The following is a 24,794-nucleotide window of genomic DNA, read 5'->3' on the forward strand; positions in this document are numbered from 1 at the left end:
ACCTCAACAGGAGAAATATAAATGTTGTCCCACTGAAGAGAAACCTCAACAGGGGAAAATAAAGTTCCAGTCACAGCCAGAATCCAGGAGCTAGTTGAATAGCGACCATCACCTTCTGGGAGATAGAGCATACTGAAGATACAGGAGGAGTGCCAGCCAATAGGACCATCTGTTAAATCAGTTTCTCTATCTCCGCCTGCTGGTAGATGTGTGCTATACCATTGGTCTCTGGATTCATCTGCTGCTGTTGCTAAGGAAACTTTGATTCTCAAAAATTAAGCAAAGCAAAATCAAATATACAAGGAGAATTTACAGAAGAAATTATTTTTTGAGATACAGTTAAGGGTAAATTTAGAAGAAGCCATCAAGTTTTAGGCTGCAGGAACACAAATCAAGTGGCCATTTAACATGGGTAAATGACCTCTTCTAGAAGACTCAAAGGGAAAGGTTCATACTTTGTTTCGATGGCATGAATTTTGTCAGTAGCAGTATTGCATTCTGTAATTCGCTGATTGTTCAGCCTTCTTTAAGTGTGAACTACCTAGAAGTCATTTGACTATGGCGGTATAGAAAAATAAAGTTATTATTATTATTATTATGTAGACAAAACCATTGAAGGAACTTAGAAAAATCCTGGCAGACCTCTTAAGGATTTCTAAATCCTTGGCGATGGGAGAGGTTCCACAGGAGTGAATGTGGTCCCCCTTTACAATTGTGGAAACAGGGAAGAAGTGGGAAACTATAGGTAGAGTCACACTTTGGTGGTTGGAAGACTAATGGATTCACTACTGAAAAAAGGACAGTGAACTTTCTGAAATCCACTGGGTTGCAAGATCCGAGGCAGCAAAGAAAAATCCTAACACATGAATCTGATTGATTTCTTTCAGTGGGTGACAGGAGAGCTGCACAAAGGACACGCACCAATTGTGGACTACTTGGATTTCAGCAAAGCCTTTCATAGAAAACTTATGAATAAGCTGAGCAGGATGAAGTCAGAACCCAAAGTGGTAAAGGATTGAAAGCTGGTTCACTAAGAGACCACAGAGGCTGGTAGTAAATGGAACTTGCTTGGAGAAAAGGAAGGCGAGAAGCGGAATGCTTCAGGAATCAGTATTGAGGCCAATTCTCTTTAATATATTTGTGAGCAACATAGTTGAAGGGTTAAAAGGAAAGGCTTGTTTGTTTTTTGCAGATCACATGATGATTAAAAATACACCCCAGAAAGAGTAGAAAGCATGAGAAGAGATCTAAAGAAATAAGAAGAATGGTTTAATGTTTGACAGTTAAAAATTTAATGTGAAGTAGTAGAAAATGATGCAATGCAGAAATCCAAAGGAAATGTACAAGATTGGAGACAAGAGATTAATAAAGCATGAGTCAGGAGAGATACCTCGGGGTGATCATGTTTGAGGATCTCAAGGTGAAGGGGGGCCAGGACACTAGTTGTGCTGGTCCAGAATTCTAACATGGATGATATGTAAAGTTGCGATAGCCTCAAAGAAAGCGAACAGAATGTTGGGTATCATTAAAAAGGGTATCGCAACCAGGACGAAGAAGTCATCATGCCACTGTATCGTGCAATGGTGCGCCCGCACCTGTAGTACTGTGTCCAGTACTGTTCGCCTTACCTCAAGAAGGACATGGCAGTACTTAAGGGGGTCCAGAGAAGAGCGACTAAACTGATAAAAGGTATGGAAAATTTTTCATACACTGACAGGTTGAAAATGCTGGGGCTGTTCTCCCTAGAGAAGAGGAGACTTAGAGGAGACATGATAGAAACCTTCAAAATACTGAAGGGCATAGAGAAGGTAGACAGGGACAGATTTTTCAGACTGTTGGGAACCACAAGTACTAGGGGTCACTCGGAGAAATTGAAAGGGGACAGGTTTAGAACAAATGCTAGGAAGTTCTTTTTTACCCAGAGGGTGATGGACACATGGAACGCGCTTCCAGAGGCTGTGATAGGCCAGAGCACAGTACAGGGGTTCAAGGAAGGTTTAGATAGGTTCCTAAAAGATAAGGGGATTGAGGGGTACAGATAGAAGCAGAGGTAGGTTATAGAAATGGTCAGGAACCACTTCACAGGTCATGGACCTGATGGGCCGCCGCGGGAGCGGACCACTGGGCGCGATGGACCTCTGGTCTGACCCAGTGGAGGCAACTTCTTATGTTCTTTTAAAATGCTTAGTGTCATATTTACTACTATTATTTATTATCATTTCTACAGCACTGAAAGGTGTATGAAATGCTGTACAGTTAAAATGTAATAGGCTGTCTATGCAACTAGCAAAAAAAAAAAAAAGGAATTGACCCCGAAATATCCACAAAGAAGAAAATCCAGAGAAAACCAAAAGAAACTCTGTGGAGTGATGATGTTCCTAAATGGACTTTATTTGAAAGTGTCAAAGTTCCAAAGGTACACTGAAATCATCCACATAAAATAAATTCATCCACATAAAAGCCTAAAAGGACCTGGTCCACTAGGGATACAGGACCTAACACGGTCTGCGTTTCGACAAAAGTCTTCTTCCTGAGGATCCTATAAAGGTTAGTATATGGGAAACAATTGTGTGGTGACCCGGAAGTGAGACACTGAAGAAGACTTTTTGTCGAAACGTGGACCGTGTTGGATCCTGTATCCCTTTAGGAACATCGTCATTCCATAGAGTTTTTTTGGTTGTCCATGCAACTAAACAGACTAGTTCAAGTAATATTCCAATTGCAACAGTTTACTTGCACTTCAAAATTATCAATTCAAATTCTAATACCGAAACATGCATAGGTTTTAAGTTAATAATAAGTCTCTAGAGATCAGCTTACCTTTCTCTCCAAGTGTCTTTCAAGACGTGTGAGAGCTTCTGTTTCCCCACCTGGCCATACAGCAGAGGGCAAGCCCTCTGTATCAAAGCCTATATGAGAGGAAAAAAAATCATCATCTTGAAACTTTTAATATTCTTGAATTTGAACAAAAATGATTTTATAAACACATGACAAGCCATAACAGTTCTTCAAATAAGATACTTGATAAGAGTCAACACATTCTTTAACACCATGGCACCAGCAGTCGAAGCAAGTTTCATTTCCGGCAAAGGGACATGCACCAACAAAATCTAATTCCTGGCATGAAAGGATTACATTTTTAAAATACGTTTTAGATTAATTTTTTTTACAGATTCTGTTCTAATCATTATCTTAAATGGTCTAGTCCAACTTTACTAAATAGGCCAACTACACAAGGTTATCAGACCTATAAATCTATCAAAATAAAAACTAGTTTTGAAGATTAAATTATGACATCTCAATGAAATAATCCTTAAAAAAAAACACACATCAACAACAAAAAAAAACTGCAGGAGAGATTTTCAGAGAACATATTACCAACAAATAATGCAGTCACACAGCTATCTGCACTAAAAGTTCTAAAAATGTTCTGCATATAGTATCAATTACATGACAAGCACAAAAATAACCTTTCTTGGTGTCGCTGTGCATTGAGCATCCAAAGACTATGATGGGAGCTCATGGCAGCCATTTCCTATGAGTGATCTGCACGGGGCAGGAACGTAGGAAGATCGCTCCTGCCCTGAAAACCCGCTAGACCACCAGGTAAGGCTTAAGGAATGCCGGGGGGAAGCAGGGGGTGGGTCAGAGCCGGCCCAAATGTTATTCATGGTTTTTTAATATTCACGGGCCGGCTCTGTGGATACGGAGGGAGAAGTGTAGTTCCAAGCAGTAAGCTCTCTCACCTCAGTCCCAAGATGATGTAGGCAGGCCTGATCAAAGTGGAAAAGAGATAACTTGCCCTCCACTTGCGTGTCCTCAAATGGACAGGACACGCTACACTACTGGAGCTCTATCTTAGTGGCCTCGAAAGAAGCCTAACTGAAAGGGCCTCCCTGAAATAGACACATGGGTCAGAGCATGTCAGGATGGTTAGAAACAGCTTGTCCTCCTTATAGCTGCAGGAGCCTGGGGAAAGAACAACCAAACAGGGTGAGTGGTCAAGAAGGGGTGGGGAGATGGGGACCTGAACCCCTCAGCAGAGTCCCGCTGGACTGAGCCACAAGCTTCACTCAGCAAATGCTAAGCTTGGCTAGGAGCAATGGAGTCAAGCTCCTCGCTTGACCAGGTGTGGTCCAGGGACTGGATAACATGGGAGCAGCCCTTAGGCTCAAACAAGCTATGTAGCCATGGCTATCTGCGCAGGGAGCTAGGCCAAGTACAGGAGCACCAGACAGCACAACCTACCATCTACTGACAAAAAAAAAAAGTACTGGCTGGCTCATATTCAGACCGTGGAAGATCACCAGCAATCTTCAGCAGCCAATGGTGATACCAGAAATTCAATGCTGGTGCCATATCCAGCCACCAGCAGTGAATTTCTGGTCTCTTTTTGGCTGACTATATTAATATTCAGTAGCTAGCTGCCTAAGTCTTAGTGGACAAATATATATCATCCTTTTTTGGCGGCTGTCACTGGCCAACAAGCCATTGATGATTGGTGGCAACTATATGAAAACATAGCTGGTCACTAGTCAATTCAGAGACCAGGATATTCAGAATGAGAGAGCAGGCAACCCTTCCGCTGAAAATCGGCAGATAGATATGTACTACATAGATGGCTGGGAGCCGTTCCCAGCTGTCTAAAATAGCGCTGAATATCAGGCCCTGATCATTCCAGGGAGCATCATCAGCTAATATCGGTGAGGTTGGTGTTAAAAATTCAAGTTAATTTTTTCTCTACCTTCATTTACTGGTAGGAGGAGTTAACACCCACTAGATAATAAAGTTTTGGGCAAAACAAAGGGCTAAATTTGACAAGAAGAATGGGGGTTACTAGAAAGTTTGAGTTAAAAGCAAGCCACAAATACTGGAAGGAAAGTTAAGGGACTAAGAGGATAGTGTTACATATTCTGGAATGAAGATATTTAAGATACAGATAAAACCATATTAAGAACCATCACATTCAAAACCATGCAGCCTAGTAGTTATTATGGTTTTGGAGTATTAGCGTAAGCAGTATGTACCATTTTTTAATATATTATTTTAAACTGGTCAAATAAACACTGCTATTAAAAAAAAAATGGTGGACATAATGGCAGCAACCAAACCCTAATTAAGGGTGTCAATGGAACAACCATGTTTCATTAATAAGAAAAAAATAATAATAAACATTTCAGAAGACATGTTCTGCTCTCTCAGATAGCAAAACATTACCAATAACCATACAAAAAAAATACCTAGCTCTTCCAGCGATGGAACACCATATTTTTCATCATGGTCATCAGATACTGGAGTAGTACATGTCTCCATCACTTCTGATGTGATGGTCTCCACTGGCATCTCCAGTGGCTCCATTCTGCTAATTAAAGTCTGGAATCTTTTATATGTCAGAGGTGGCTGACCACCATTCAGTTCAATAATTCTGATAAGAAAAAGAAGAGACCTCTGTTTAACTCTTATTAATATAATTACCTTTTAGAATATCCTCAGATGCTGAAATACACCACTAGATAAGATTTTTGTTTAGGCTGATATGTCAGAGTAATTTAAGTACTCAAACAACTTTAAAATAGCTGATCTGAAATCCTTCAGACAAGCGTTAAGCCAACTTGTATATTTAAATAATTGATTTTATACACCCATACCTTCCCAAAACTTTGACGCAAGATCATTTTCAAATTGTGCTTTAAAGTAAAATGGTGTGGTGGCTGTGTTAGCTCAAGTTTCAAGGTATTATACAGAAATAAAACATAAAGGAATTAAATTAATACCTGTTTTATTGGACTAAAAATGCATTAAATTAGTCCAATAAAAAAGGTATTATGTTGGAGTCAATGAACCTTTGTTTTGTGAGGAAAAGGAGATCCCAGCAACACTATCACCACTAGGAGAATGGGAGATTTTATATTGGAGACAAACTACTATTTTTTGTTTTTTATTTGGAGGGGGTGGGGGTGGTGGAATACCTGTCCCCTTTTTTGTTGACCTCATTTCCTTTTCTTCCCATTTTGCTTTGTTAGCCCCTTCCGTCTCAGAATAATTTAAAAAAAACCATTTGCCATACTGCACTTTAAATGGTACTAGGTTCATATCTCCTGCTCAGAGTGCACATGAAAAAGGATTTGAACTTTAAAAGGGGAGGGGCCAACAGCGCTCAGCCATTTGGCATGCATTAAAAGGCACTCGCCTTAGCAATAGCGCCTTTGCGAAGGGCCTTATAAAGGGATGAGCAAAGAAGAAACACTAGGGAAGAACACCTACACAGACAAGTACCACAAGGGCAACAGGACAGACAAGCAATAGATAAACACAATAGTAGCAGAGAGCAATCACAGCAGACAGAGGACATACACAAGCAACAGGGGTAGCAGGTTTAAAATCAAGAAAAGGACTTGACAGTAACTCCAAGGACACTACACAGATTCCTACACAAGGAGGAGCCACTTCAGACAACATATCGGCAAGCGAACAACATTTGCCATAAGTATGACTACCTCCCCTCTGGGAGGCGGTCTTATGTATGCACTGGATGTAAGGAACTGGAGGGCCTGAAGAAGCAAGTCAGACTCCTGGAGGGCAGAATACTGGAACTAGAAGCACTTTGAGCACTGGAAGAGGAGGACAGAGGCAAAAAACTTAATGACAGAGGAAACTGTTGAGGAAGAAGTCAGGAAGTTAGAGAAGTTCATCGAGCAGGCATACATGAAGGCCGTGAAAAATCACCAACAACAGTGTAGCTGCCAAGATACACCTACAGTGAGTGAGGACCACCTGGAGGACAACCATAAGGAAGAAATAGGTGATGCAGCAGCGAAACCTGGAAACAGCGGCGGGAACTAACAGGAAGACAAGTCTGGTACAAGCCAATGCCAGGATGAGGGAAGATGGAAGTGCACAGAGGACACGGACCTATGGCTGGAGAGATGGTCATACACCAGGGACACGGACCTGAGGCTAGAGAGGCAAGAGAAGATAGAGAGGACAGCAACTGTTGGGGGGGACTTCATCATCAGATAAGTCGAAAGCCACATAGCGGAAGTAAGACGAGATTGGCTGGTGACCTGCCTAACAGGAGCCAAGGTCGAAGATATAGTGAGCTGCATCGACAGGATCATCAACAGCGTGGATAAGAAAGATATGGCAGTGGTGATCCACGTGGGGACAAACAAGATGAGCAACAGGAACTACAACAGGGAAGGACTGAAGGACCAGTTCCGGATGCTAGGAGGAAAGCTGAAGATCAGAACGCCAAGGGTAGAGTTCTCAGAGATCCTGCCGGTATCCAGGTGCCAACGAGAAGAGGCAGACGGAGCTGCAAGAAGTTAACGCTGTTGCGAGGAAGAAGGATTCCACTTTGTGCGCAACTGGACAACGTTCAGCAAGCTATTCAGGAAGGATGGACTCCACCTCAGCGGAGACGGAATGAGGCTACTTGCAAGCAACATCAAGAGAGAAATTGAGAAGTTTTTAAACTAGGAAGAAGGGGAAAGCAGACAGTCGACCAAGAGTCGATGGTTCGGGAACCAGTTTACCCAGAGGATACCGTGCAGGAAAATAGCGGAGAAGACTCACCAGATCATAGGCAAGACAGAAATCCTGACGGATCGAAAGGGACACAAGAGGGAAGGAAATGCAAGAAAGTAACAGGCTGCAAACTCAAGTGTATGTACACGAACGCAAGAAGCCTAAGGAATAAGATTGTTGAATTGGAAGCTATGGCACAAAAAGATAACCTTGACATCATCGGCATCACAGAAACATGGTGGAACAAGTAAAACATCTGGGAAACTGTGCTACCGGGATACAGAAACAGAGTAGATAAAAAAGGTGGGGGTATTGCCCTATACATCAAAGAGGGAATTGAGTCTACCGGAGAAAACACACCGGAAACGAAAAATAAGGTTGAGTCTCTATGAGCCCAAATTCCAGAAACAAATGGAACGGAAATGAAGATCGGCATCTACTACCGACCCCCAGAGCAGTCTGAAGAAACTGATGGAGAAATGACAGACGAGATTAAACGCAACTGCAAGGGAGGCAGTTATCATGGGTGACTTCAATTATCCGGGGATAGACTGGAACTTAGGGAACTTCGGCTGTAGTAGGGAGTAGAGAGTTGAACGGGGACAGAAATCCCACCCATCCCCACCAGGATCCTCTCCGTCCCAACCCGTCCCCGTCAGGATCCTCTCTGTCCCCACCCGTCCCCGCAAGGAATTACCTCCATCCCCGCCCGTCCCCATAAAAAGCAGAAATTACTTCTGACAGGATCATCGATTCCACAGTTTCTTTTGTGTTTGCGCTGCTGTTTTCCTTGTGGAATCTCTTTGGTGGAACCCTTTTTTTGTTTTCCGTTCAGGTAATTAACTTATAAACCCCCTCTTTTACTAAGGCTGACTTGTCCATTATATTATACTAGTTGATGCCCCGGCGTTGCACGGGTATTTAATTATAGCAATAACACTGTAAATGGATTCAAATAAAGATACTTTATAGTGGTGAATGAAATTATTTTTTTACAGCTTAATAAAAAGTACAATATTCAAATTATAATGTGAAATATTTGACAAAATGAATACAATACAACTAACGCAAAACGTGATTATAAACAACAATTTTAGTTTCACCTCCTGGAGCAAGAACATATAAATTCTTGGGTGAACCCACCCTTGAGCAAGCAACATAGAGTTGTGGGCCGCGAGACCCCCAGAACATATCACCCCAGGTAGTGAGGGATCTGCATACCAAGTTTCGTTCAAATCGGTCAAGCCGTTTTTGAATTACTGTGAGAATGGCAGCTTTTTACACATTTTCCATTGACATGAATGGGTGAAATCTGATTTTCTGTTTGTAGCTCCGCCCACATGTGCAGGTGGGCCGCGAGACCCCCAGAACATATCACCCCAGGTAGTGAGGGATCTGCATACCAAGTTTCGTTCAAATCGGTCAAGCTGTTTTTGAATTACAGTGAGAATGGCAGCTTTTTACATTTTTTCCATTGACATGAATGGGTGAAATCTGATTTTCTGTTTGTAGCTCCGCCCACATGTGCAGGTGGGCCGCGAGACCCCCAGAACATATCACCCCAGGTAGTGAGGGATCTGCATACCAAGTTTCGTTCAAATCAGTCAAGCCGTTTTTGAATAACTGTGAGAATGGCAGCTTTTTACATTTTTTCCATTGACATGAATGGGTGAAATCTGAATTTCTGTTTGTAGCTCTGCCCACGTGTGCAGGTGGGCCGCGAGACCCCCAGAACATATCGCCCCAGGTAGTGAGGGATCTGCATACCAAGTTTCGTTCAAATCGGTCAAGCCGTTTTTGAATTACTGTGAGAATGGCAGCTTTTTACATTTTTTCCATTGACATGAATGGGTGAAATCTTATTTTCTGTTTGTAGCTCCGCCCACGTGTGCAGGTGGGCCGCGAGACCCCCAGAACATATCACCCCAGGTAGTGAGGGATCTGCATACCAAGTTTCGTTCAAATTGGTCAAGCCGTTTTTCAATTACTGTGAGAATGGCAGCTTTTTACATTTTTTCCATTGACATGAATGTGTGAAATCTGAATTTATGTTTGTAGCTCCGCCCACGTATGCAGGTGGGCCGCGAGACCCCCAGAATATATCATCCCAGGTAGTGAGGGATCTGCATACCAAGTTTCGTTCAAATCGGTCAAGCCGTTTTTGCGTGATCGCGGCACATACACACACACATACATACATACATACACGCATACATACCTCCGATTTTATATATATATAGATGGACGAACACTGCTTCCAAAGCCTTCCATCCCGTGGGAGTCCCATTGGCTAGAGGGGGGTCCCTGTGGGAATCCTGTAGGCCAGAGGGGAGTACCCTGGGAGTCCGTGGGTTAGGGGGGGATTCACGCGGGACCCACAGGATTTCCATGATCCCCGTTCCCGTGCAGACCTCTAGTAGGGAGACCAAGTTCCTAGATGCTGTAGGCGATTGCTTTCTGGAACAACTTGTCAATGAAAATACGAGAGGAAATGCAATTCTGGACTTAATTCTAAATTGACTATGAGGACCGGCACACGGTGTAGAAGTACAAGGGACGCTGGGAAGCAGTGTTCACAATATGATCCACTTCAACCTGGACACAGGGGCAAAACATCGATCTAGAAAGACGACAACGGCACTGAATTTCCGAGAAGGGATGAGACTCACATGGTCCCTTTTTAAGGACACAGTCACAGAGGCACAAAATCTATATATACCGCATATCAACAAGGAAGCGATCAGAGACAAGAAGACTTCGTTTAAGGAATGCTCAGGGAGTTAAGGGAAGTCCTGGCAGAACCATTATCTGTTCTTTTCAATCTTTCCTTAAGCACAGGAAGGGTCCCCTTGGACTGGAAAACCGTCAACGTAATCCCACTCCACAAAAAGGGCTGCAGGACAGAGACAGCAAACTACAGACCAGTGAGTCTCACGTCTATAGTGTGTAAACTCATGGAAACACTGATCAAACAGAATCTTGACACAATCCTAGACGAAGAAAAACTGCGTGATCCACACCAACACAGGTTCACCCAGGGCAGATCCTGCCAATCTAATCTGATTAGCTTTTTTGACTGGGTTACTAGACAACTGGACAACAGTAAAGCATTTGATAGCGTCCCTCATCGAAGATTACTGAACAAGCTGAAATCGATAGGATTAGGAGACACTCTAACTACATGGGTTGGCGATTGGCTGAGCGGTAGACTTCAGAAGGTGGTGGTGAACGGTACCCCATCCGAAGCATCGGACGTGATCAGTGGAGTGCCGCAGGGCTCGGTCCTGGGCCCGATTCTATTTAACTTATTCAAAAGAGATATGACGCAAGGACTTAGAGGAAGGGTATCACTGTTCGCCGACGACGCCAAACTTTGCAACATAGTAGGCAAAAGCTTATTACCTGATAATATGACACACGACCTACTGTTGCTGGAACAATGGTCAACTACTTGGCAGCTAGGCTTCAATGCTAAAAAATGCAAGATAATGCATCTGGATAAGAGAAACCCACGTAGAACTTATGTACTAAATGGTGAGACCTTGGTTAGGACCACGGCGGAACGCGACCTAGGGGTGATCATTAGTGAGGACGTGAAGGTTGCCAATCAAGTGGAGAAGGCTTCCTCCAGGGCAAGACAAATGATGGGGTGTATCCGCAGAGGTTTCATCAGCAGGAGACCTGAAGTTATGATGCCGTTGTACAGAGCCATGGTGAGGCCTCACTTGGAGTACTGTGTTCAGTTTTGGAGACCACACTACTGAAAGGACGTGCTGAGGATCGAGTCGGTTCAGCGAACGGCCACCAGGATGGTCTTGGGGCTCAAGGATCTCACGTATGAAGAAAGATTTAAAAAATTGCGGCTGTACTCACTTGAGGAAAGAAGAGAACGGGAAGATATGATTGAAACATATAAGTACATCACGGGACACATCGAGTCAGAAGATGATATCTTCTGGCTCATGGGACCCTCGACCACCAGAGGGCATCCGCTGAAAATCAGGGGAGTGAAGTTTCATGGCGACTCCAGGAAGTACTTCTTCACCGAAAGAGTAGTGGATCATTGGAACAGACTCCCACTCCAGGTGATAAAGGCCAGCAGCGTGACGGATTTTAAGAGAAAATGGGATACTCACGTGGGATCTTTAAGGGAGTAAATTCAGGGGAGGGGATACTTGGAATGGGCAGACTTGGTGGGCTATAGCCCTTTTCTGCTGCTTTTTTCTATGTTTCTAAGGAATGGAAAAGGTCAAAAACAGACGAAAACTGGAAAAAGCACAAACAACATCAAAGCAGGTGCCATAAGGCGGTAAGAGGGTCCAAAAGAGACTACGAGGAAAAAGTAGCCAAGGAGGCAAAAAATTTCAAGCCATTCTTTCGCTATATTAAGGAGAAACGACCTGCGAAGGAAGCATTGAGGCCATTGGATGACCATGGAATAAAGGGAGTGCTAAAAGAGGACAAAGCCATCGCCGACAAACTGAACACATTTTTTGTATCTGTATTTACCGAAGAGGAAATACACAACATACCGGAAGCTGACAGGCTATATGCAGGAAACAAAGACGGGAAACTGACAGGGCTGACAGTCAGTCAGAAGAGGTATGCAGGCAGATTGATAGACTTAAAAACAATAAATCCCCGGGACCGAATGGCATCCATCCAAGGGTAATCAAGGAACTGAAAGGGGCTATAGCTGAACTGCTTCAACTAATAGCCAATCTGTCAATCAAATCAGGAAGGATTCCGGAAGACTGGAAAGTGTCGAATGTTATACTGATCTTTAAGAAAGGTTTGAGGGGAGATCCAGGAAACTACAGACCGCTGAGTCTAACTTTGGTACCAGGAAAGATGGTAGAGGCGCTGATATAGGACCGCATCATTGATCACCTTGACGGACACAATCTGATGAGGTTTAGCCAGCACGGCTTCAGCAAAGGAAGATCTTGCATGACGAACTTGCTGCACTTCTTCGAGGGAGTAAACAGGCAAATAGACAAGGGTGACCCAGTCGACATTGTATATCTGGATTTTCAGAAGGCGTTCGACAAGGTTCCACATGAACGACTACTTCGGAAAATTGCGAGCCATGGAATCGAGGGTGAAATACTCACATGGATTAAAAACTGGCTGGAGCATAGGAAACAGAGTGGGGGTAAATGGACAATACTCGGACTGGAAAAGCATCACCAGTGGGGTGCCGCAGGGTTCAGTGCTTGGACCCGTGCTCTTCAACATCTTTATAAATGATATGGACATTGGTACGACGAGCGAGGTGATTAAATCTGCAGAAACGAAGTTATTCAGAGTAGTGAAGACACAGAAGGTCTGCGAAGACCTGCAAGGTGACATAAACACGCTCAAGAAATGGGCCGCGACATGGCAAATGAGGTTTAACATGGATAAGTGTAAGGTAATGCATGTCGGTAACAAAACTCTTATACACGAATATAGGATGTCCGGTGCAGTACTCGGAGAGACCCTCTGCTTTTTGTGGTTGCTGTTTCAATGTTATCCTATGGCTTTTCGTGTCGAGAAGTGAGTGGTAATACTAACACTCACTTCTCTCTTTTAAATAATGCAATGACTCAACTGTTTTTTCACACCTTATCTTTATTTCCAGAAGGAGGTACAGAAGAAAAAGACCGCGTTACCATGGTTACAGAAAAAGAAGGCGTATTTACAGAAAAAGAAGGTTCCGGAGGCGCCGTGCTAACAAAAGAAAGGAACTCGGGAGTACTGGTCGACAAGTCAATGAAGCCATCCACGCATTGTACGGTGGCGGCAAAAAGGGCAAACAATGCTAGGAATGATTAAGAAGGGGATCACAAACAGAATGGAGAAGGTTATCATGCCATTGTACTGGGCCATGGTACGGCCCCACCTGGAATACTGCATCCAGCACTGGTCGCCATACATGAAAAAGGACACAATGCTACTCGAAAGGGTCAGAGAAGAGTGACTAAAATGGTTAAGGGGCTGGAGGAGTTGCCGTACAGTGAGAGGTTAGAGAAACTGGGCCTCTTCTCCCTTGAAAAGAGGAGACAGAGGGGACATGATCGAAACATTCAAGGTACTGAAGGGAATAGACTTAGTAGATAAAGACAGGTTGTTCACCCTCTCCAAGGTAGAGAACAAGAGGGCACTATAGATTCCGTACAAACGTAAGGAAGTTCTTATTCACCCAGAGAGTGGTAGAAAATTGGAACGGTCTTCCGGAGGCTGTTATAGGGGAAAACACTCTCTAGGGATTCAAGACAAAGTTAGACAAGTTCTTGCTGAACCAGAACATACACAGGTAAGGCTAGTCTCAGTTAGGACACTGGTCTTTGACTTAAAGGCCGCCGTGGGAGTGGACTGCTAGGTACGATGGACCACTGGTCTGACCCAGCAGCGGCAATTCTTATGTTCTTATGTTCTAAAAGTCTAACAGTGGTTACAGAAGATTTAGAAATAGATCACAGGACAAAGCTCATTAGGAAAAGTAAAGGAGAGCACAAAGTATTAGCATGTTGGTTCGAGTAAATTATCTCTACTTGTAACAATCTGAAATTCAATTGTCTTATCATTTCCAATAATTCACACTATAAAACTAGAGAAAAATGATTTGGTCTTGGTGAGCATTATGATTTTGTCAATTTTTATAATTAGAGACATTCCTTACAGAACATCAGTAGTAATTCTCTGGACTGACAATGTTAACTTACTTGTCTAACTCATATAGTGTATGTGAAATTCGTACAATGACATCCACTCCAGCCTCACTTGCAAGCTTTTTAATTGCTGCATCTCTCTCCTTTCCAAATGGCTCAGAGTCATATTCAATAGAAAGTTTTGCAATTTTCCATTCCTAATGAAACATCAGTAAATATTAGGAGAAACTAGTATTAGAAGTAAAAGTAGAACAATCTGAAAATGGAGGAGAAAATCTTACAAATTAAGGTTAAAACAATGTTCATATTAACACATAGGCAGCACCATGTTTATATAAGTTATATACCTACCTTGAGTGCCTTTTTTTTTAATCGAAATACAACTTGGATAAGCTAAGAAGTGTACTATTGGTAAATGGGTTCAATTTCATAAAATGGGACCTGAGGTAACTTCCTGCACAGGTGACAAGACTACAGTGAGCTGAACTGCTACGGACAAGTAGGCATTGTTTTTTTGTGATAGTGCAAAAATAAACAAAACATTTGGAGGCAAGAAATCTCAGGTGCCAGGGTGCAATTTCTAAGCACCGTGGTGACTTAACACCTGGGATTTTTCGAACCAGGATGATCTCAGATTAAGTCCATTCCCACCTGTTTAGAGTGATGTGTCAAAACTTTTTGATACATTCCAATTCAGCAGTTGCATGCTGAAGGATTATGGCTACCTTAAGGTCACAGAATGTCCTGGAAGGTTGAATGTTTTTGTTTTTTTAACTGCCATTTCTAGTATCATATTTTTGGCCATTTATTTATTTTTTTCTTATTTCTGGCAGATGACTGTGCATATTACATTGCAGGCAAAGCATATAAAAGAGCTATAGATAAATAGTTTATAGGACTTGCTATACCGCCATGGGAGAAATACTTGAGTAACTGAATGTAAACAGCTTAGGCTATAAACGGTGTATAAATACTATAAATAAATAAATGGCTAACTGGCAGATCTCAGTGGTTTACAATATCTAAAAACAAAAGGAAAAAGAACTATTAACGTACTTAATGATATGTTAATCAGGTTTTCTATTCCCGTTTTACCTATTCAGTTCAAGGTCAGATTACATTACAAGAGGTTGGGTCAGTTAACCAGGAAGTTACAATGGACAGTTTGACACGGACATTCAGTTGCTAGTACAGGTAGATCAGTACACCGTTAGGTTATAGTTATAAGTTCAAGTAGGTCATCTTTGACTCATCATTATATCTTGCATTGGACAGTTTAGAAATGGGCTTTTACAATTACCATTACAGCTACTTCTGGGGTTGGCTCCCTGTCTTGGTACAGAAATGTTTTTAAAAAGGTTTTCTGAATCTGAGATAGTGGTCATAAGATCGTGGTGTTAAGTGGTAGTTGGCTCCAACATTTTGCTAATTGATATTGGATAGATAAAAATTTGCCTGGTGGACTTTATATTGTTGCATGCTGGGACTTTTAAGTGGAAAAGATTTCTGGTAGACGATCTGTTGGACGCACCCTGAAGTAGAATGGTCAACTCTGTTAGGTAGCTGGGGGCATTCCCTGTCAGGATCTTAAAGGCAGTGATGCCTAATTTAAACTTGATCCTTGTGATTTCATATAGTGGGGCTGCAGGTGTTCCGATTTCCTTAGTCCGTATACGAGTCTTACTGCTGCAATTTAAACCAGTTATAGACTTGATAGCAATGTTTTAGAGCAAAGAACTAGTGTTGCATGACAGTAGTCTAGTAGAGCTAGGATTAGGGATTGCACTAAAATTCAGAAAGCCTCTATTTCAAAGTATTTTCTAATGGATCATAGCTTTCTCATCAAAAGAAAAGATTGTTTTATTGACTGAAAGTGGTATGTGGCTCTTCATAGATAGGGGGTTATCAATTTCTACTCCTAAAATTTGGGATTATAGTTCTAATGGAAACTCTGTGTCATCTACTGTAATCCTTGGAGTGTAGCGTGGGTCAGTTGAGGGTCCTAGCCAAAGGAATTTGGTTTTGCTTTTATTTACTTGGAGTTTGAGGTTGTGGGTTGAGGTTCAGTTTTCTATGATGTGGACACATTTTTTGACAGTGGTGAGAGAGTTGGCTAATTACAGGTAGCATGATCGTTATGTTGTCTGCACAGGTGAAATGTCTTATTTGAGCGAGATCTAGGTTGGCGCCCAAGAATTGCATTAGAAAGTTGAACACTGATTGTGAAAGTGGGAATTCTTGGGGGACCACGCTGGGAGGGTGCCAACTGTCAAAAGGTATACCATCCTTACATATAGTATAGTGCTAAGTGATTAGGAAGCCTTAGAACCAGGAGAGGATTGGGCCACTAAATCCAAAATCACTGAAGATTTCGGACATTTGATTGAAGTCTACTAGATCAAATACACTGCTAAGGTCAAATTGGATTTTGATTATGCTGTGACCATTGCTTAGTAGTTCTTTGCTGTATGTTACTAGTGCTGCAACCACCGTTTCAGTGTTGTGATTTTTCCTGAATACCGATTGTGTAAGGGTGGAGGATATTGAAACATAAGTAGAATTCAAGTTGTTCCGTGACATATTCTTCCATGATTTTGATAATAAACAGGGAGATGGAAGCTACTGGCTGATAAATGGTCAAATCAAAGAGGCTGAATTTTGGATTCTGGGGAATGGGCGTTAAGATAATTCCTCCTCCTGATTTGGGAAAAAGGCCAGTTTTTAGGCAATAGTTAAGCCACTGGGTTATTTTTTCTATGGTTGTTGGGGTGGCTGCTTTGATCAGGTAAGGTGGGAAGGTGTGGAAGCTGCAGTATGCTTTGGAGTATTTTAGAAGTCATTGTGTGTCTTTAAATTTAATCTCAATTATGTTGGTTCCTAGAAACAACTAGATATGTAGCCTTCAGTGGGTTTCTGGTATAATGGTTCTTATGCATCCTTTGTGTAATTGCACAGTGGTATTCAAAAAGTGAACCTGCTGTGTAGACTGTTTTAAGCTCACATTGATGGTGTAATGATGTTTGTTAAATTCCTTTTGGAATTTCTTCAGAGCTTCTAGTCTGCTTCCTATATACCACCCAGGACACCAACTCACAATCATATCTTCTAAGCCATGCATGGAGGGAAGATATTGGCAAACCATCATTACTTACTTAGAACCCCCAAAACAGAATTTCCAAGACTCCCCAAGAAGACTGTAACACTAAATTTGATTTTTATATGAATGTTTTCAATGCCATGCCCAGAGATAAACAGCATCACTTGTACAAGAATCTCCATCACATGGAACAGAAAGCTACCCACAGCCTCAAAACTATCCCAACATCTTTTTCAAAAAAGCTGGAAAAGGTGGAGCCATGTTCATCATGAACAGATTGGACTATATATGAGAGGCAGAGACAATTTACAAGATCCAGCCTTCACACTTCACTTGAGAACACCAGAAAAAACTATGCAATCCCTAAAGAGATTCCACACTGAAATGTACAAACAAGTTTGCCTGATTGTAACCCAGTAACCTCAACCATATACTGTGCATTCTTTTACCCAAACTACATAACAAACATTTATTTATATACCGCAGTACCTTAGGAGTCCTATGCTGTTTACAAGAAAAAATTGAAACAGTGACAATAAAAACAAAATGACCTAGAAATTACAAAAAATTTCTTAAGTAGGTTTTCAATAATTTCCTGAACTGCTGGTAAGAGAGAGATCTAATTAACAGATTTACAAACTCTTTATCACAAGAAACTGCCTGAAAAGATAGGAGTCATTGAAAATACACAAACTAGGAAACTTATATGCTCTATTTTTTGCAGCATCGCCACTATTACAGTGGAATGTCTTGGGTTCAAGCCTCAGTCCTTATGCTATCAGCACACCTAGCTGCTCTCAAGACACCGCTTTCTAAGGAAACTTCTTTCTCTTGGCCCCCTCCCAGAGAATACCATTTAGGCAACCAATGGATGTTGAATCTATTTACAACAATATGCTCATGAAAATTGACTGCAAGCCATTAGTATCATCATTCCATATGTTGCTACAGTGGACCTGGCCATGAAACTCTGCCTCTTTGTCCTCATACACAAGTATTTCAGATTTGAAGATGGCTTGTACAATGGCGACCTTGGGTACTCATCCAATACATCCAAGTTCATCAGCTAGCATGCTTAGCAAGTAAAATGCAACAACAACTGGATTGTTAGTTCAATATTAACTTAAAAATGAATGGGCAGGCTCGATGGACCATGCAAGTTTTTATTTGCCATCATTTATTATCTATTAACCTGCATGGCTTTTTTTCTTCCACTACATTCAATGCTTCCCCAATTTTAAACAGTTTTCTTTTCTGCATTATATTGTAAATGCTTTCTGTCTTTATCTGTTTTTAAGTCCATTATTCTAATTTGTATTTTATCTGTATCCCATATATTAGCTTACCTTGTTGTGAACCGCCTAGAACTTTTTCGGTATGGCGGTATATAAGAATAAAATTATTGTTATTATTATTCCCTTTTCCTATCAGCATGACTGGAGTTCATTTCTAATTTGTTTGTTTTTAAAACTATTTAAAACTGCTTCGATTCACCTTTGAAAGGAGGTATATTAAGTATAAATAAACAAATATATTATCTATGTATTCCTCTCCCTCCCCTATCTATTCCTCTCCCTCTCTTATCTATGTACCTAAATTTTGAACTTCACTTCATATTTGTGAAGTGGCTAGCTCATGCCTCAACTTGGTTAGAATGTAAGGTGCCACCTCTCTCTACCTGTCTTTGTCAATTCAGAAACAGGATAAAATAATATAAATATTTAAAATTTTAACAGTTCCAAAGTTTGAAAAAGATATATGGAGAAATATTTTATTCCCTATAAATAAAATATAGAGTGAAAAAAATATTTATGAGCCAATACCTCAGGTATAAAAACAAATAAAAAGCACAACTGAGTGGGATAAACAAGATACACAGTACCAAACCTAATGAAATTCAACAAAATCAAACACAGTATGAACTGACCTTTTACACAATTACAATTCCTTCCAAGGATCAAAATTAACAAGCCACTGGAACAAGCAAGTGGATGACAAATGGAGAATGCCATGGGGACAGGTACCTGTAGAGTAGGGACAAACTTTGTCCCCATATCATTCTCTAAGAACTTGAGACTAGTATCAAATATGTAAAAACTTAACACATCTTAGACAATTGGCAATTGAATTAAATGATTAAAAAAAAACCAAAAAAACTTGAAACTACTTTTGGATTTCAATGAACTACACTTCTCCCTCGTCATTCGCGGGGGATACGGGCAGAGCCGGAACGCGAATGGCGAAAAACCGCGATTATCTGGCTCTGACCCATTCCCACCTCCCTGCCGCCTTCCCGGCCTTACCTGGTGGTCTAGAGGGCTTTCAGGGCAGGAGCAATCTTCCCACACTTCTGCCCCATGCAGATCGCCATGTGGAAATGGCTGTAGGGAGTTCCCGACGTAGTCTCGAGAGATTACGGGAACTCACAGCAGCCATTTCCTCATGGCGATCTGCACAGGGCAGGAACGTAGGAAGATCGCTCCTGCCCCGAAATCCCTCTAGACCACCAGGTAAGGCCGGGAAGGAGGCAGGGAGGAAAAAAATATGGGTTATTTTAAAATTAAGACTGCTTTTTTTATTTTCTCCCTCCCCAGAAAAAAATTGCGATTATATGAAACCGCAAATGGAGAAACCGCGAATGGGGAGGGGGAAGTGTACTGTTAAATTATATCATTTATGTCTTGTGTCCTTCCATCATGTGCTCAGCTGCTCAAGCATCTTACTATTACTGCAACAGATTCATCCATTGTTGTTGGCATCAAGAAACATTTATAGCATTTAATAGACACTTATTTTCCTGTTCATCCACTACACCGTTTAGGTTCTTTTCTGCATCCATATTTGAAAGACAATCCAATTGCCTTCCCAGATGATATAAAAACATAGGTAACAATCTTTGGGAAGGTTGTACCAAAGCCAGATAGAAACAGAAGGCTCTATTTGTGCTTTATAAATAGTTGTACAGAATATTGTCCCTTTTTATACTTTAATAAAAAGATTTAAATATAAAATTACAAGTGTTCGAAGCTTGTGCATACAAGGACAGAACCTATGGGAACAGGGACAGGGCTTGTGTGGATGGGGACAGGGACAAACTTTGTCCCTGTGTCATTCTCTAGTAACTAATACTTTAATGCAAGATCACTATGAGCTGGGGAGTTTTATAACTTATACAGTACTTTAAAGAGTTGTTATGCTAGCATCAATGATTATTTTATAAGTACAGATTTCAAAACAAGTTAATAGAAGAACAAACCTTAAAGAGCCTGGGAAATACATCTGCTGGCTGCCCACGAATCACAAACAATCTTGAGTTTAGTTTCCTTAGATTAGCATCAAGGTCTTCAAGACACTGTAGAAGAAATCTAAAAAACAAACAAGAGAGGCATATACTTAATACAGAACATCAAAACAGTTAAAAGTTAAAGTTATATAGTTAAGATGAACCGAGAGCTATCCCAGACCTGGCGAGCAGCCTGTGGTGTTCCTCAGGGCTCACAGCTCTCTCCAATCTTGTTCAATCTGTTTATGAGTTCTTTAAATTATTTTCATTTGGAAGACAATGAATATTGCTGTTCATATGCGGATGATATTTTCATTTTGGTGCCACTGTCAAAAGATATGATTTATACTCAGGCTAAGATACTAGCATGTATAGGAAAGCTGAATCAGTGTGTTTTTTTTAACATTTAAGTTAAAGTTAACCAAAGTGAAGATCTTATGGTTTTCCAATCAAATGGAATTTATAATTAGGTGCATCAACTCATGTTTGAGTCCTACGACTTGATGAATTAGATCTAAAGAGAGATCAGTTTTGTGCTGGTCCAGTGAGGTCCTTCAGCATTATCCCCATAGTTATTTTCAATATGTCCAGTCATCTGATTGCAGGACCCCCTCTTCGTCTGGTTCCTTCGATCTTCCCAAACATTATGTCCTTCTCCAATGATCTCTCTTCTCTGACAGTGTGATCAAAATAAGACATTTGGGCATCAAGTGACATAGTCGGTTTGATCTCTTTCAGAATCAATTTGTTTGTTCTTCTGGTGGTCCACGGCATACGTAAAATCCTTCTCCAGCACCAGAACTCAAATGAGTCAATCTTCTTTCTGTAATGTCCAGCTTTCGCATCCATAATCGTCTACTCAGAAAATGAGTATGTGGACAAGTCTGATCTTCGTTTGGAGTCTTATTTCCTTGCCTTTGAATACTTTAAGAGCCTTCATTGAAGAGCGACCAAGTGCTATTCTGCAGAGTATTTCTTCCCTGCTAGTTGCTTCTTTGTTTACAGAAGAGCCCAGGAAATAGAATAGAAGTTGTAAAGGATTTCAAATCGCCTTCAAGTTCAAGATCTTCAGTTTCAGTGTTCATGCTCATCTTGTTTATGTTCAGTTCTAGTCCCATCTTATGACTTTAGGCTTTGACTTTTCTCAGTAGATTAAGAATGTCTTCTTTGCTGCTGGTGATGAACATTGTATTATATTGGGTACGTTAGGAAAATCACACGTGTACAATAAATTCAGACTTTATTTTTATTTTTATGTTTTTATTGTGATGAGTGAATAATAAATCATCTTTCAAAACATCCAGAGTCTTGTTTTACCATTGGATTGTTTTTACTGTGGAACATTGGGTCTTCTTTTTGTTTTGTTGTGGAGCATTGTATTATCTGTATAGTACAGGTTGTTTATATGGTAGCTACCAACTTTGAAACCAGTGCTCTCTTCTTCCAAATTTGCTTTCTGAAGATGTCTTTACCAAAAAGGTTGAACAGGTAAGGTAACAAGATGCATCCTTGCCTGACACCTTTGGAAACCAAATCAATGTTGCCATATTCTATTCTTACTGCAGCTTCTTGATTTTCATGAGACTCTTTATTAGCTGAGTTATGTGTTTGGATAGTCCCATTTGTGGTAAAATTTTCCATAGTTTATTCGTGATCTACACAGTCAAAAGAAGTCAATGAAGCAAAAGTATAGGGGCTTTTGATATTCTTTGCTCTTCTCCAATAGCCATCTAACATTAGCAATAATGTCTCTTGTTCGATCTTTTCTGAAGTCAGCTTGAACTTCGGGTAATTCTTGCTCAACATATGATTGTAGCTTTTATTATATTATTTCCAGCAATATTTTGTTGGTGTGGAATTAATGCAATCGTTCTGTAATTGTTACAGTCCTTGGCGTCACCTTTCTTTGGTATAGGTATGAACAGTGATCTCCAACTGGTTGGCCATGTTTTCCCTTCCAAATCTACTGACAAGTCGAGTGAGGGCCATGATCACACCTTCTGAGCTAATTCAACTGGAATGCCATTGATGCCAGGTGACTTGTTTTTCGATAAAGCTTTTAATTGCTGCTCTAACTTCTTTTAAAATATCTGGTTCTTCTTCAGCATCTGTTTCCTGTTTAATTTCTCCAATATTATCCTCATTGCCTTTTTTGTATAGATTTTTCACATATTCTTTCCATCTTTTTAAATTCTTTCTGGATCATTCAATATAATTCCATAGGCATCTTTAAGCATCCCTAATCGAGGATGGAATTTCTGCCAAAATCTCTCAACCTCCTAACCACATGAGATGGAATTTATATCCAAGGTTATAACACTCAATCAAAATGACAATCTAAAGGTGAAAAAGTCCTCTAAGGTTCTGGAGATTATCTTAGACTCCTCATTGAGCTAGATGCATTAAATAGAATCGGTAAGACTACGTGGTTCCACTCTGATCTGATTTTTGGCCAATTCTAAAAGAGCTATAGATGAACTAAAAATTTTAAATGCAAATGATCCGCACGGAGTTTCATCGCAATCCCAATCTCTCCAGTCCAATTGATCGCTGTAAGAGTGAATGTCACACATGTGCAGAGCCGGCAGTGGAAGCTCAAACAGCAAAGAGGCAAGGGAAGCCTTTTGCCAGCTGTTTGGGGCAAGGAACCTTTTTTTTTAAATGGACTAATATTGAGGGGGGGGGTGTTACACATGGCCAATTATCTGTCTCATTTTAAATAAAAGTCCCCCTACCTGACAGCCCTCCCCAATATCCCCCCAACAAACCAGCACCAGAGACCGAACACCCCACCCCTCGCAGCAACGAAAACAGCAGGAGGGATGTCCCCTCCCCCTGGCATGAGAAAAACTGGAAGGATGCCCACTCCCTTCTGCCAATGGAGCCCCCTCACCAAACCGTTCACTACCTTCCCCCCTTGCCTCCACCAAAAAAAGGCAGGTGGGATGCCCACTCCCTGTGCTACCAGATGCTCCCCTGAACTCCCCCCAACCCTTGATAGCTCTGTCTGAAGAGACCAGGAGGGAGGCTTGGTCCCTCCAGGCCAGAGATCCATCGATTTAAAATAGCGGGCCTTTCCCTCCTCGGTGCATCATGTTTTGCACGGAGAGAGGCCTAAGGCCCTAATTGGCTCAGATGCCTAAGTATGAGCTAATCAGGGCCTTAGGCTCCTCCCTCTGTATCCCAATGGCAGTTTGTTGTGGAGTTGAGAGGGAAAGGGTTAGTTTTTGGGTTTTTTTTTTAAATAATGGGACCGATATTGTGCATGTGTTAACACACACATAGCATCTGTGCCCATTTTTTTAAAAATAGGAGGTTTGGCATGTTATAAATATTTTTGTATTGGTGAGACATTGGTGACTAGTCTTGACCAGTCGCTTTTTTCAGATCGCTAAAAGCGATCGCTTTTTTTTGTGCCTCAGAAGCCATGTTAGAGCATCCATCGCTCTGCTAGTTTACATTGCATTTCAATATTAATGAGCTTATTTGCATGGTCGGATTGGAGAATGAGTAAAACCATGCGGCGAGCTGTTTTCTGCATCGGGTCAGCAAATGCGATCATCACTAAACCAGTTCGTTAGATGATTACTGACTTTAGTGCATCTAGCTTTAGTGCATTGTCTTTAAAAAAGTTTTCTTTAAATTGTGACAGTTACGATCTATTAGAACTTATTTTCATGAACATTTTAGGTTTCTTGTTTATAACCTGATTTTGTCCCAATTACTGTAGATTATAGTAGTATTCTGTATTCAAGAATTACTGTAATACTGAGAAATAGTATACAACTACTGCAGAATACGGATGCACAAATGATATTTAAACAGGTAAGTTCAAGTGTCACCTTTATCAGAGCTTCTTTGGTCATCATTCCAAGCACAAATAGTATTTAAAACTTGTTTTATTTTTAAGATTTTTTATGGACCGACTTGAACACAGATTTTACAATTAATATCTTTTTCAATTAGATCCAATTCCAATCGAACATAAATTAGATATAGTTGCACCTTCGTTTAAAGGAATTAGAATAAAAAAATATCTAGTAAACTTTCTCTCATCAGTCTGTGCAAATTTTTACTCCTGGTTGAATTCTGTGCAACTACACAGCGCAGAATTCTGCACAAACCTTCTATTCTGCCCCTGTTCCCATCCCCTCCTCTTCCCCCACATAGGTCTGATCTCTCTATGACTGACCAACCTCTCCCAACTCCATGAGATCAGACATACCTATGGGCC

At 41.1% G+C, this 24,794-nt stretch overlaps 1 protein-coding gene across 2 annotated transcripts in view; it reads right to left on the bottom strand.

Annotated features, from left to right (window-relative positions):
* CRY1 (cryptochrome circadian regulator 1) overlaps positions 1 to 24,794 on the bottom strand; it is a 64,801-nt gene that overhangs the window by 23,193 nt on the left and 16,814 nt on the right. For both annotated transcript variants that reach the window (XM_033952119.1, XM_033952118.1), the window contains exons 2-5: positions 20,534 to 20,642; positions 14,235 to 14,377; positions 5,241 to 5,425; positions 2,821 to 2,909 (exon numbers count right to left, since the gene is read on the bottom strand). In XM_033952119.1, coding sequence (XP_033808010.1) covers positions 2,821 to 2,909; positions 5,241 to 5,425; positions 14,235 to 14,377; positions 20,534 to 20,642 — 526 coding nt within the window. The remainder of the gene's footprint in view (positions 1 to 2,820; positions 2,910 to 5,240; positions 5,426 to 14,234; positions 14,378 to 20,533; positions 20,643 to 24,794) is intronic.

This window comes from Geotrypetes seraphini, chromosome 7 (assembly GCF_902459505.1).
Source record: "Geotrypetes seraphini chromosome 7, aGeoSer1.1, whole genome shotgun sequence".
Taxonomy (NCBI): Eukaryota; Metazoa; Chordata; class Amphibia; order Gymnophiona; family Dermophiidae; genus Geotrypetes; species Geotrypetes seraphini.